Genomic DNA, 13,278 nt, shown 5'->3' with positions numbered 1-13,278 from the left:
GTCACTACTGAAAATAAAATTTCTACGTTATGTTGAAGGATGAAACCATATAAATAAATACTGCAGTTCAAGAAATACATACAGAGAAGCACATGAGAAGCCTGTGGAGAGTCTAAAGTGGAAGCCGGTCACTTCTCTAAGTACTTGAGAGAGTGACGGAACCTAGTGGTTACTCTCAGTCTTGATTTTCACTCTGTACTAAGGCACTGTGATTTCTTTCTAAAGGCCCAGCATGGCCCGCCCCTACTTCTCCATCAGGATCAGGGTTATGCCGGGGGCTCACATATGTCACCAAGGGAGAGAGGGAGGTCAGGGAGAGATTCTCCCTAAGGTTTAGGAGCACAAGTAAGAAGACAGAGAGGAGGATAAAGACGAAAGAAAGCACAGTTGTTAGTAAGAAACACTTTCCTCTGCAGACTCAAGGCGTCCGCCACAGAAGAGGGGGAAGGGAGCACAGGACGCGCCTGAATCACCCCCTTCTCGAGGAGAAGGCAGGAGGGGGCAGGGATGATACGGTGCACACGGTTTCCCATGTCACGGATCGTCACCTAGGACGACTTCGCTGGTATCCTGACCGGCCTCAAGACGAAAGGGCAGAGGAGCGAGGCGGGGGCCCCACGGCCAGAACACACGAAACAGCTGCAAGACCGATGCTCGAGGTTCAGGGAAGGTGTGCGTGCGTGCCTGTGCCGCGCCGCCCGAAGAAAACCGGAGCTAGACACGTATGATGAAGACAGGGCTCAAGAAGTGACAAATGTCTTCCGTGACAGAGGAAGGAGAAAGAGAACAGAGGCAGGGCGCAGCCTGGCCCAGTAAAAGCGCACAGAATCTTAGGAAACCAAACCGCCGTCGTCCCAAGCAGGTAAGCGCCCCAGCGGCACGTGACGGGCTGGTGCGTGGGGACGTAGGTTCTAGGAACCTCATTCACGAGAGAGCTACTGAAGGACACTACAGACAAATTTCATCCTAAGCCATGCCACCGGGATTTCAGAAAACAGCACTTACCTTGACAGGCTTTCCCAGCCTGACAGTGTGTCATGTGATTCAAAACATTCTTCATGGTTCGGCAATGCGGGAGAGAGCAGGCCCGAACTTCTCCGTTCGCTTGTTCTCGTCTCTGACACTTGTGAGCATGAAGCAGTAGAACCAGCTGCTGCTGTATCAGTTTGCGCTTTTCAGGATCTGCAGTGGGGCCTGCTGTGATCGCTTGTGTGGGTACAATTCCCACCGAAGTTTGCATCTGAGACTAAAATAAAACAAATTAATAAAGATACTTTAATAAGCTTCCAGAGGCCTAACTCATGTTCACTGTTTTTCAAACTCATGTTAAAGCTGACGGACCACACTGGCCACAGAGAGAAGGGGGCTGGCGTGGTTTTCTTCAACTCATCAGCAATTTTAAGGAAGGTCCAGGAGCACAGAAATAAACCAAACCAACTCAGAGGGCTGATTACAGTTCACTCGTGGGGCACCAGGGGGGCTCAGTCGGTTAAGCAGCTGACTCTTGATTTCAGCTCTGGTCACAATCTCATGATTCCGGGGAGAGAGAGAGCCCCTTATCTGGCTCTGTGCTGACAGCACGGAGCCTGCTTGGGATCCGTTCTCCCCCTTTTTCTCTGCTCCTCCCTGCTTGCACACGTGTGTTCTCTTTCTCTCTTAAAATAAGTAAATAACATTTGAAAAAATACAAATAAAACTAAAGTTCACTCATGTGCGAGCACCTCGGAGCAAGAAAACGACACCCGTTCTTTAACTGCAGTAACCAAAGCCCAGCTTATTCTACGACCTAGTCAAGTGCAGGAGAAGCTGTGGACTGGCTTAGCTCGAACCATAGGAAACTGCTGTTTTCATAGGCCCAGGGGCCCAAGGCTGGCAATTTCAAATGGTTCAACCTAATTAAGGGGACTGTCAAGGCCTGACCAATCACAGCCCAATGCAAATATCCAATACACCAGAAGCACCGGAGCCAGTGTGGATTTCATTATCTTGTGACCAGGACACCCTCACTCGTTACCTCTCCTCAGAGAATAACAGGACACTTAACACGACCCTCTGGTACAAGTGGTAATGCTCGTGAATTGCTTTGCCTTCTATTAAAATTTCAATGGACAATTTTTCTGACAATTGTTTCAAAAAGTGTCTGATGATCTGTTAATGTACAGAAACAGAATTTAATTGCTTTCATCCTTGCAAACTAACAAGCCAGGGCGACCACGCCTCTTGACTGCTAAGCAAAGGGAAAAGGGGGCCCAAGGAGCCTTCTTACTCTTTGCAGATGGCCGATGCCCTTCAGACAAACTCCATGACACTCACGAGGCGAGAGGAATGGGACACTCCTAATATGCAACAAAAGAGTCCACAGTACAGGGGCTGCTCACCTTCTCTTGTGCAGGGACCCGGAAGGGCTCCCAGCTCCGTTTCCCAACACCCCCTGCCTCCCCTAAACCACACCACCTCTCGCACTTTTCAAATTAAGAGTCAAAACTATCTATCTGTTGGGGCGACTGGGTGACTCAGTCAGTTAAGTGTCTGACTCTTGATTTCAGCTCAGGTCAGGATCTCACAGTTCGTGGGATCAGCCCCACGGCGGGCTCTGCACTGACAGCAGAGAGTCGGCTTGGGATTCTCTCTCTCCCTCTCTCTCTGCCCCTCGCCCACTTGCACTCTCTCTCTCTCTCAAAATAAATACATAAACATTAAAAAAAGCTACTTGCAATTAGAAAAAAACTATACAAATATTTTTTAATGAACCAAAGCTCATTTTTAAAAACTTACAGGGTTTTCTGTTTGGGTTTTATAAGAACTCAGAAAATAAGTACGTAGAAAAGCCTCAGAAGCACAACTCCTGGAAGCCTAACTATGGTCTAAAGAAAAAGCAAAGTCCCAACTGAGAAGTTGAGTATCCTGACTGGAGAAGCACTTAACTTGTAAGAGAAAAGAACTTCTCTTCCTTATGTTTATTTTTTGCTGGTTACAAAAGTATTATACACGTGCTGCAGAAAATGTGAACAGCAACAGAGTTATGAAGGAAATAATTAACACTTGAAATCCCAATATCCAGGAGTCCACTACTTAAGAGTTGATAGGTTTTTCTTCTTCCAGTCTTTTCATTCATGTACACGCATATGTACGAACCATAATCGATAGTCTTGTCCCCTCCCCCGCCACACACAAACACACACACGACTTGGTGTCTACTCCAGGCTCTGTCCCATATCGTTGTTTCATACGATATGACAGCATGATTTGTAATGAGCATACGGCTATACATTTATCCAATCTCCCACTGCTCAACATAAACCGTACCCTCACCCTTTTCTTGCAACTTAAATACAGCTTTGATAAATAGCCTCTGACTATGCCCCCAGCAACATTCAGTACTGATGTGAAAACTCTCCTCCTCGATCAGCTTACTCCCCCAGAGAGAAAGCCCAACCAGAAATCAACAGGAGTGGACAAATGCAAGAGGACCCTTGTTTAGGCCTCTCTCGTGCATTTATTACCAAAATTTCAAATATACAGTGAAGTAGACCAGTAAGGATACCATTATACACCTAACAAAAGGAACGATGCTTTAATACCCGTTAATACTTAGTCCATGTGCAAATTTCTCCAGTTGTCCCCAAAACACCTTTTAGAGTTGGTTTGCACAGATCAGGACCCGATTAAGGCCCATGCCCCATATTTGGCGGTGGTTGTTAAGGTTCTTCATCTACTGCCTCCCTCCCCCTTTTATTTTTTTCATGATGCTGACTTGTTGAAGAGACCACGTCAGTTGTCCTATTTCCTAACATGAGGAGCGCCTGTACGGCTCAGTAGGTGGAGAGCCTGACTCTTGACTTCAGCTCGGGTCATATCTCACGCTTTGTGAGAATGAGCCCTACATCGAGCTTTGCACTGATGGTGCAGAGCCTGCTTGGAATTTTCCCTCTCACCCTCTCTCCAAATAAATAAACCAACTTAAAAAAAAAAAAGAAAAAGAAAAAAGAACTAAGATGTAGTGACATGTGATGCTCAACATCTTTAGAAAAAAATAATATAAAATACAGAAATACTACATACAAAGATATAAATCGTATAAAAGTCAGGTAAAACTCCTAACCTTATAATTAAATTATAAACAGACTGCTTTTGGGGCGCCTGGGGGGCTCAGTCAGTTAAGCATCCGACTTCGGCTCAGGTCATGATCTCGCAGTTTGTGAGTTCGAGCACCGCGTCGGGTTTTGCGCGGACAGCTTGGAGCCTGGAGCCTGCTTCGGATTCTGTGTCTCCCTCTCTCTCTCTGACCCTCCCCTGTTTGTGCTCTGTCTCCTTCTCTCAAAACTAAACGCTACAAATAAATAAATAAATAAATAAATAAACAAACAAACAAACAAACAAACAAACTGCTTTTAAAGTTACTAAAAATTAACGCACTGTGTCTCATTTGGGATGTTCTTCAGCATGTTTTGAACTATACTGACCATACTTTGAAAGCCCACCACGTCGAAAGAGCATGGATGCAAAGTACAAGGCGCACGTGTGTCAGCAGATGCCTAATGAGCTCTACACATCGCAGACAGGTCCCGGACAAAATGGAACGGAAGACCCGTCTCGGGTGCCTGTGCTGGCCGTCCCGAGGACTTCGGACACCTGCGCAGGGCTAGTCCGGGGAGCGAGGCGCGTGCAAACGCAGGACACACTTCAGCACCTCCATTCACAGACCGATGTCTGAAGAGGACGAAGGAGCTACACAAACTGCAAGTTTCCCGAAATCTGTCAGAAACGCCCGTCAGGGGCTACCGACGACTTCTCTGCTCGGTGCTCCCCGCCCAGGCGGGCCGGGAAGTGAAGGAAAAGTGCTCAGGCGAGAACCTCCCTTTAAACAAAAAACGCTGCCATGTTGTAAGTTCGCTCAGAAGAAGCGAATACGTTTTCTGTACTTTTGCTTCTGTAACAGCCAAGAAAATTCTGAAAAACAGTGAAAATAAAGGGAGAACCTATCTTGCCAGACACCAGAGGTACAGAGCTACAAAAGACACGTGTACACATGAAATGAGCAGACAGATCATCAGGTGTTGTCTCAAACCGGACAGCGATGGCAGCAATCTGGGACCCCTGCACCAACCTACATATAAAAATCAGCTCCAGGTGGATTACAGTGAACACAGATTAAAGGTGATAAAAGTACTAGAAAAAAATAAAGAATATTTTTAGAATGATGGGAAGAAAAAGTGAACACAAACAATAAAGTTTAAGTGAAAAAACTGAGGAGAAAAAAATAGTTTTTTTTAGAAGCAGAAATAGTCAAAAGACAGGACCACTGCCAAAACTGATGACATGGTGTCAAACTGTTGTCCAGAAAGGCTGTGGCATTTGTTATCCTAGAAAGAGCTCTGAGGAGGAAACAATTTAAAAATGTAACTTTTCCGCTAAAAAGTTTGGGGGAAAAATGTACCGGCACCTTAACCGAGGACACACGAGTAAACGGCAAACGTAAAACATGTCCTGTGCCTCAGTGCCAGGACCCCTGGACAGAGTCAAGAGTCTGCCCAACCACTAGTGTGAAGAGGGCAGGCCTGGACACTCACACGCAGAAGCGCCAAGGTGGGCCTTCCTCACGTCATACTCAAATATTAACTCGAAATGAACCGAAGTCCTAACAGCACTGAAACCACAAAACTCTTAGAGAAATTGTAAGAGATTTTCATGACCTTGGATTAGGCAGTGAGTTCTTAGATATGCCACCAAAAGCACAAACAATAGCCAACAACAAAGATAAACTGAATGTCATTAAAATTAAATACGGTTCTGCTTCAAAGGCCACCCATGAGAAAGTCAAAGGACAGCCCAAAGGATGGGAGAAAATCATAGATGTGATGGGGACTTGCATCTAAAACACACCAAGAACGTTCACAACTCCATGATAAAAAGACAAATAATCTAATTTAAAGATGGGCATAGGACCTGGTGCTTCTCCAAAGAAGATATACAGGGGCGCCTGGGTGGCTCAGTCGGTTGAGCGTCCGACTTCGGCTCGGGTCATGATCTCACGGTATGTGAGTTCGAGCCCCGCATCGGGCTCTGTGCTGACTGCTCAGAGCCTGGAGCCTGTTTCAGATTCTGTGTCTCCCTCTCTCTCTGACCCTCCCCCGTTCATGCTCTGTCTCTCTCTGTCTCAAAAATAAATAAACGTTAAAAAAAAAAATTAAAAAAAAAAAAAGAAGATATACAAATGATCAATAAACACATGAATAGATGCTCAACATCATCAGTCATCAGCGCCATTAGCCACCAGGGAAACAGAAATCAGAACCACAATGAAATACAACTTCACAACCCCAGCAGGATGGCTACAATCAATGATGACAGACAGATAGACAGAAGGAGACAGAACACGTGTCGGTGAGCCTGTGGAAAACTGCACCGTGGAGCCACTGTGGAGAACAGTCTGGCAGCTCGTCGTAAAGTTAACCTAGGGTCACCATGAGACTCAGCAATCCCCGCCCCCCCCACCAAGTATCTACTCAAGAGAACCGAGAAATACGACCACACAAAAATGTGCACACAAATGTGTGTAGCAGCTTTATTCCTAACAGCCAAAAAACCAGAAACAACTCAAATGCTCATTAACTGATGAATGAAAAAACAAAACGTGAAATATCCAAAATGGAGTATTATTCAGCCATGAAAAGGTACTGACACGTGCTACAGTATGAACTCTGAAAACATCATGCTCTGTGAAAACAGCCAGTCACAAAAGAGCACACACTGTATAATACCATTTCTTTGAAATATCTAGAATAGGTAACTCTACGGGGGCAGAAAATACATTACTGGTTGCTTCTGGCCGGGGGGGGGGGGGGGGGTGGTCACGGAAAATGAGGAGTGAGTGCAAATGGTACAGGGTTTCTCTTCAGGATGACAGAACTAAAATTAATTGTGGTGATGGTTACAGAATGCACTAAACACCACTGAATTACACACTTTCAAGGCAGGAACTGTATGGTGTGAGTTATATCTCAATAAAATGGTTTTTAGAAAAGCTCTCTCTCACCATCAAAAAAAAATGAAATTAAGATAAAAAGGCATTTTTCACCTACCAATCTGACCAAAATAAAAATATAACTGGTATTGATTAAGGCATACAGGAAAAAAAAAAAATCTCAGGTGCTGTGGTGATGATGCAACTGAGGGCGAACTCTGGAAAGCAACCAGCACCCAAAAGGAAAGTTGCACTGTTTTGAACCAGCAGTTTCACTTCCTGTAACTTACTATCAGGGAGGTAAGAAACTGGACTAGCACGTGCACATGTCTGCGCAAAGACAGGCTTCGTATCTTGATTAAATTATTGAAGTGGGAACACTTCTAAATCCTGTAGGTAGACTAGTTCAATTATGACTATAGACCTATTGAAATAATATGCAGCCATGAAAAATAAGGCAGACCTTAAGCGACCCCAGTCAAATCCATGGGAAGAAAGGCCCAGCCAAACTCCGTCCAAATCCTTGACCCCAACCCCCGCAAAGATTGTGAGACGTAGTGAAAGGATTGTTACATGAGGATAATAAAAATGGAGACCTTTATGTTCTCATGAAAAGCTGTCTATGTTAAACATATTAAACTAAAAAAAGGAAGTTCTAAAATAAAACCATAAAATCATTGTTTTTCCTTATTAACTTTTTATGTTTGTATCTGTTCTTTAAAAAAAACCTTGTTACAGGGGTACCTGGGTGGCTCAAGTTGGTTAAGTGTCCAACTCTTGATTTCAGCTCAGGTCATGATCTCACGGATTGTGAGTTTGAGCTCCGTATCTCCTCTACCCCTGCAGAGCCGGCTTGGGATTCTCTCTCTCTCTCTCTCTCTCTCTCTCTCTCTCTCTCTGCCCCTCCCCCACTTGTGCTTTCTCTCATTCTCATTCTCTCTAAAAAGTAAGTAAATAAACAACAGCAACAAAAAATAACTTAAAAACTTTCTTATGATTATCTGGTGGTCATCCCTTCACAGGGGTGAGATCATGTTTATAATTATGTATGTGTCTACCTTTTTTTTTTTTTTTTTTTTTTTTGGTTAAAGACAATCTCCCACTGGTTTTCTTGTTTTCTTTCTTTTTTTTTTTTTTAGGTTTATTTATTTATTTTGAGAAAGAGAGAGGGAGAGGGAGAGGGAGGGAGAGACAGCATGTACATGCGCACAGGGCAAAGAGAGAGGGAGAGAGAGAATCCCATGCAGGCTCCAAGATGTCACGCAAAGCCCGATGCAGGGCCCGAACTCATGAAATGGGAGATGGTGTTCTAGGCCGAAACCAAGAGTTGGATGCTCAACTGACTGAGTCACTTATGCGCCCCGCGTCTACCATTTTTATAACCAGAAAACATTCTACATTGGAGAAAAAAGAAAGCAGAGGAATCAGTAGAAAACACTGAAGATTTTAATTTTAATATAAAATTTAAAACCGTCAAGGTCCCAGGTCCCAGAAGGTGATTAAGAGGAGTATTTTGTAATGCAAAGGTGGTAAAGGCCTTTGTCAAAAGAAAATATAAAGCAGTGCTCCCTAACTAATCCCCAGTAAAACCTCTTGAAACACAAATTCCCCATTCCTCCCTCCCAAAGACTATGATTCACAAAGCTGATGTGGAGCCAGAAGCATTTCTATTTGTTAAAGTTCCACAGGGGAGTGCTTTATCGTTTTAAGCTTTATACTTTTCCAGATTTTCCAAAATGAACATGCATGTACTTTTACAGTGAGAAGAAAACAAAACATTTAAAAGAAAAAAAGCACACGGTGAGTCTGAAGCAGTGGCAGACGGTTCCATAAAGGCAAAGTGCCAGAGGCCAGACTACCAAAGAATTGACAATTTCTCCACGACCAAATCTGCTGGGAACAAATGCAAAGGCAATCAACAAACTAGGAAACAATAAGTGAAACACACAAGACAAAGCCAATGATCACCAGGTATTCTGTCTCTTCCTCTTGGCCGGTCTTTACTTCTCAAGTTCTCTGTGCCAGGCTCTGTGTTCAGCGCCCAACAAGCAGCAGCTCATTTAATACTCAATTGCCAAGGGAGGAACTAACTCGGGGCCAACCCCAAGTTACAGGAGAAGTTAACTGGGGCCCAGAAGGGGGTACCATATCCAGGCGGCATGCCTGGCGGTAGGAGCACAGTGGGTGATGGAGCGATTGAGTCCCCCCAGCTCTTAACCTCTCTGGAGCTTACCTTGACAGAGGGCTAACCACCTTGCTTTTCTGTCAAGTGTTCTAAGAGAATCTAACAGAAAAACCGGAGAAAGACAGGAGCTAAGCCACTCAAGGAAGAAGTGCAAGTCTCTAAACCGAAGTACTTTAATTCTCACTAGTAATCAAAGAAATGCAAATCAAAATAAGGAAATACCATTTTCTCCTATCAAAGGACAGAGTGACAACCCCAGCCTCAGGAGAACTGTTTTATACTGGAGCCGGGCACGCAGCTTTTGCTGCAAGGCAAAATAACAGTATCCAGCAAAAGCCTTAAAATACAAGCAGTACGCATTTCTGGAACTTGAACGAGTTCGCATGCAATTCCTCATCATGGAAGGAGGAGGTGAGTGTGCTGGAGAAGTCACAACGGTTCAATCACGATTCTACCCTGCACGTGAACACTGTAAGCCAGGAGTCCCCGCAGGTCAACACAAAGCGCACTGGCCCACAGCTGCGGGGTGTAGAGCATGCTCGCCCCCTCCAGGTTGTGCTAGATCTGGCCACATGCTCTTTGCATGTCACCATAACTCAGTCACCGTTCACACCTCTGTCCATCAAACAAACTCGAAAAGCAAACCTTTTATATTTTGGTATTCCTTAATATTTCAAGGAATCTAACAAGTACTTTTATCAGGATTGTTATGGTTACATAGTTGAGGAAGAGGCACCAAACCCTTTTTTCTATACGCCCTGTATCCTAGCCTAAGGATACAACCACAGATGTGCATAAGCAGTACATAGAATAAATTTTATCCTGGCGTTCCTCCTAGAAAAAAGTTCTTGTACATTACGTGTCCAAGAATAGGCTGTCACGTCTGCAAAGACTAATGCAAACAGTACACAGTAGGAACTGACCAAGACAGGACGGCGTGAAAGAGCGTCCTCTCTCGCGCCCATGTCCACGTGAGGCTGGGATTCCCGGAGATGGCCCAAATCTTCCACATCTCCACTGGGGTCCAGACCCACGCTCCTCTGACATCCTTCCTTTGGCCCATCTGGAAGCTTTACTTCTCCCCAATCTCCACTTAAAGTCAGAAAATGACACCAAAGCAAACACCAGGTGGGACACACAATTGCTCTGCAAGATTTGCCTGTTCTGATTCCCCCAGAAGGACCCTAGAACAGCTGGGTCCGCAAAGCTTTGGAGTCATAAAATAAAGAAAACGCTCATTAAATGCACACAGCTATCAAACTGGGGAGAGGTGATAATCACCTTTGAGATGGTAAAGATCAACTAGCAAGAAAAAGAACATAGCTGTTCAGATAGACAGACTTGTTCTCTTCGTTTGCTTAGTGCTTACAGATTTTAAAAAATAAGAATACTTTACAGTTTAAGATTTATTTGTATTTTTTTTAAAGACTTTATTTTTAAGCAATGTCTTCACTCAACGTGGAGCTCGAACTTACAACCCTGAGATCAAGAGTCACATGCTCTACCGACTGAGCCAGCCAAGCACCCCTACAATATAAGATTTAAATCCCAAAGGACAATAACTTAAAACGAACAAGTTGGACAAGAATGATTTTTAAGTAATCTTCCAAATAAGAAATACTGTGATTTTAGAACCGAGAACAAATGGTTACAACGAGAAAGAAAACATGATGGATGAGCTGGGGACAGGGGAGGCCACAGGCAAGGGACTGACCACTGGCCACCCCCATGACTCCCTCCCCCAGCCTCAAGGTCACTCGTTCTGAACCGAAGTCAGTCTGCCCAGGAGGGACAAGGAGGGGCAGAAAGAGAGAGAAAGGGAGACACAGAATCTGAAGCCGGTTCCAAGCTCCAAGCTGTCAGCACAGAGCCCAATGCAGGGCTTGATCTCACAGTCTGCGAGATCATGACCTGAACCAAAGTCGGACGCTTAACCGAATGAGCCACCCAGGCGTCCCAGAAATATTCTTCTTGAAGACTTATTACAGTAAGTTTTTGATAATTTAGCAAATTCCTCATGTGACAAATCTGTGTCCGCCAGAACGACATAGCTGGGATGGGGCCGTTAGCTGCTTGTGGGTGGCGAGCATTCTGCCGTGGCCCTTGTGGGGCTGTCTGTGTGTCTCGGAGTTGTGTCTCTGTTTCTTAAGGTGTGTCCGTGGACCCTCTGCGACAGAGTGCCGGGCTTCCTGGTCAGAATCTTTTAGAGAAAGGGCGGGAAATCCCTGCTTTTGTGGTCACTGTTCAGTTTCTCCTTTCTCGGTTTCCCAGTTCTCTGACCCTCCCCTGCAGGCACACGCCTCCACTGGCCACGTTTGCCTTCCATGGACAAATCTGGATCAGCAGCCACCTGGGGGCCTCGCCCAAAGCTTCCACTTCAAACTCCTGTGACACGTGAACAAAGTGCCCCCTAACACATTCTTGCGAGCAAATTTACAAGTTAGTAGCACTCCTGATTCCCTGCATTACAACTTTAAGAACGGGAAGGCTCCATAATGGAGTTCTGAGTTTTTGTCAAGAAGCAAAGAAAACAAACGAACAAACAAAACCCCCAGACCAAACAAGACCACCACCCTGCCCATGAACTTCCTATCAGTACCCTCGCAGAAGCCCGCATCCGGGAGCCCCAAAGGAAATCCTGCGGCAGAAGCTGGTGAGGAGGCCCTTCGGTCACTCAACTTTCTCAGATTAGACACACCCAAGATGTGCCCCACTTCTAAACAACACTCCATTAAAAACAACCCGGGACCTGTCCTGAAGGTCAGCCATGACCTAATTGACAAATCCAGTCCCAAATGAGGCCTGAGTCTCCCTCCTTCCTGCAAATGCTCCCTAGTTCTCTTGTGTTAGGACTTCTTCAGGTGAAAATGGCAGAAAGGACAACGTCACCAAGAACGAGGGGCCTCCCCTTCCAGAGCATTGCCCTGGAACTTCTCCCCCTCTGCCTCCTCACACATCGTCGTGCACACTCCTCCTTCCAGATGACCCACAGGGACCTCAATCCCAGGCCACACAAAGACGACCTAACCTCTACCTGTAGCCAAATCTTCTCCTGTTCTTTTGTCAGTACAATTTAAATAATGAAAAAATCCTTAGAGCCATGAAAGCTCTCCTGGAAAACTATACACTGAATATGTATGTTAACAGTTATGTCACTCTTATTAATTTAGATGATGAACAAGTAAAATAACATACATAGTGTTTTTTATTAGATCTAAATCTTGATGCTTTCTAAAACACATCCTGATTTCAAAGACACTACAATCCGGAAAAAAAGTGCATCTCAGAATCATGAAATACAGTAACACTGTGATAAAATTTCTAACTAACTTAAATAATCTGTAAGAAGTTAAGAAATTACAAACACAATAGCCAAAGTTAGAACCGTGATGAGACACATGCCAATTTGCTTTTGAATATTATGCCGAGAATCTATACACCCTCAACCACGGCCCTCGCTGCACCAGGGACTCTAGGCCACAGCACATCCCAGCACACGTCCCGGAGGGTCAGAACAGCTGGGAACCCTGTGGGTGACAACAGAGCACCCAAGGGTTCCCATGACCGCTGACTTCAAAGAAAAAAGACCATCCCGTAAACTGACCCGCACATCCCGGGGACACTCTCCTGCCCTCATCTGACTCACCATCTCGGCAGCCACCGGTGCCTCCTGTTCAAGTGCTCTCCTCTCTCGGCTGCAGGGAGAGCAGCCCGTTACCCTGCTTCTCCTCCACCGGTCTCGCTCCCAGGGATCTCCCGCTCCCTGTGGAGTGGGACCGCGGCTGCCCTACTTGGACGCTCACCCGTTTGCCTGATGCCTCCGCCTGGACATCCCACAGGCATCTCAAGAGGAACACAGGTGAAGTACAGTTACAAACGCCCTCCCCTCCGTCACCTCCTCCTCACCCATCTCCAATCTGTTTCTCTCCCAGCCCAGTAAATGGTCCCACCACCCACCAAGCCACCTTACGTGGTGGCCCCACACTTCCATTCCAATGGCAAACCGTGTGTGGTCTCCTGGACCCTCCCCTCTGTGATCAAGTGTGTCCTCTGGCGTAGACCACGCAGCGATCCCTGCCACCCAAGGCCCTCCCTGAGCTGGTCCCCGCTTGGCCCCCGACATACATGC

The 13,278-nt window shown here is 45.6% G+C and overlaps 1 protein-coding gene across 4 annotated transcripts in view; it reads right to left on the bottom strand.

Moving 5' to 3' along the window:
- Nucleotides 1-13,278, bottom strand: part of LOC102968704 (CREB binding protein) — a 125,353-nt gene that overhangs the window by 51,144 nt on the left and 60,931 nt on the right. For all 4 annotated transcript variants that reach the window (XM_042971433.1, XM_042971431.1, XM_042971432.1 and 1 more), the window contains one exon: nucleotides 1,006-1,246. In XM_042971433.1, coding sequence (XP_042827367.1) covers nucleotides 1,006-1,246 — 241 coding nt within the window. The remainder of the gene's footprint in view (nucleotides 1-1,005; nucleotides 1,247-13,278) is intronic.

Source organism: Panthera tigris, chromosome E3 (assembly GCF_018350195.1).
Source record: "Panthera tigris isolate Pti1 chromosome E3, P.tigris_Pti1_mat1.1, whole genome shotgun sequence".
Lineage (NCBI taxonomy): Eukaryota > Metazoa > Chordata > Mammalia > Carnivora > Felidae > Panthera > Panthera tigris.
This window is presented reverse-complemented; position numbering and strand designations above follow the sequence as displayed.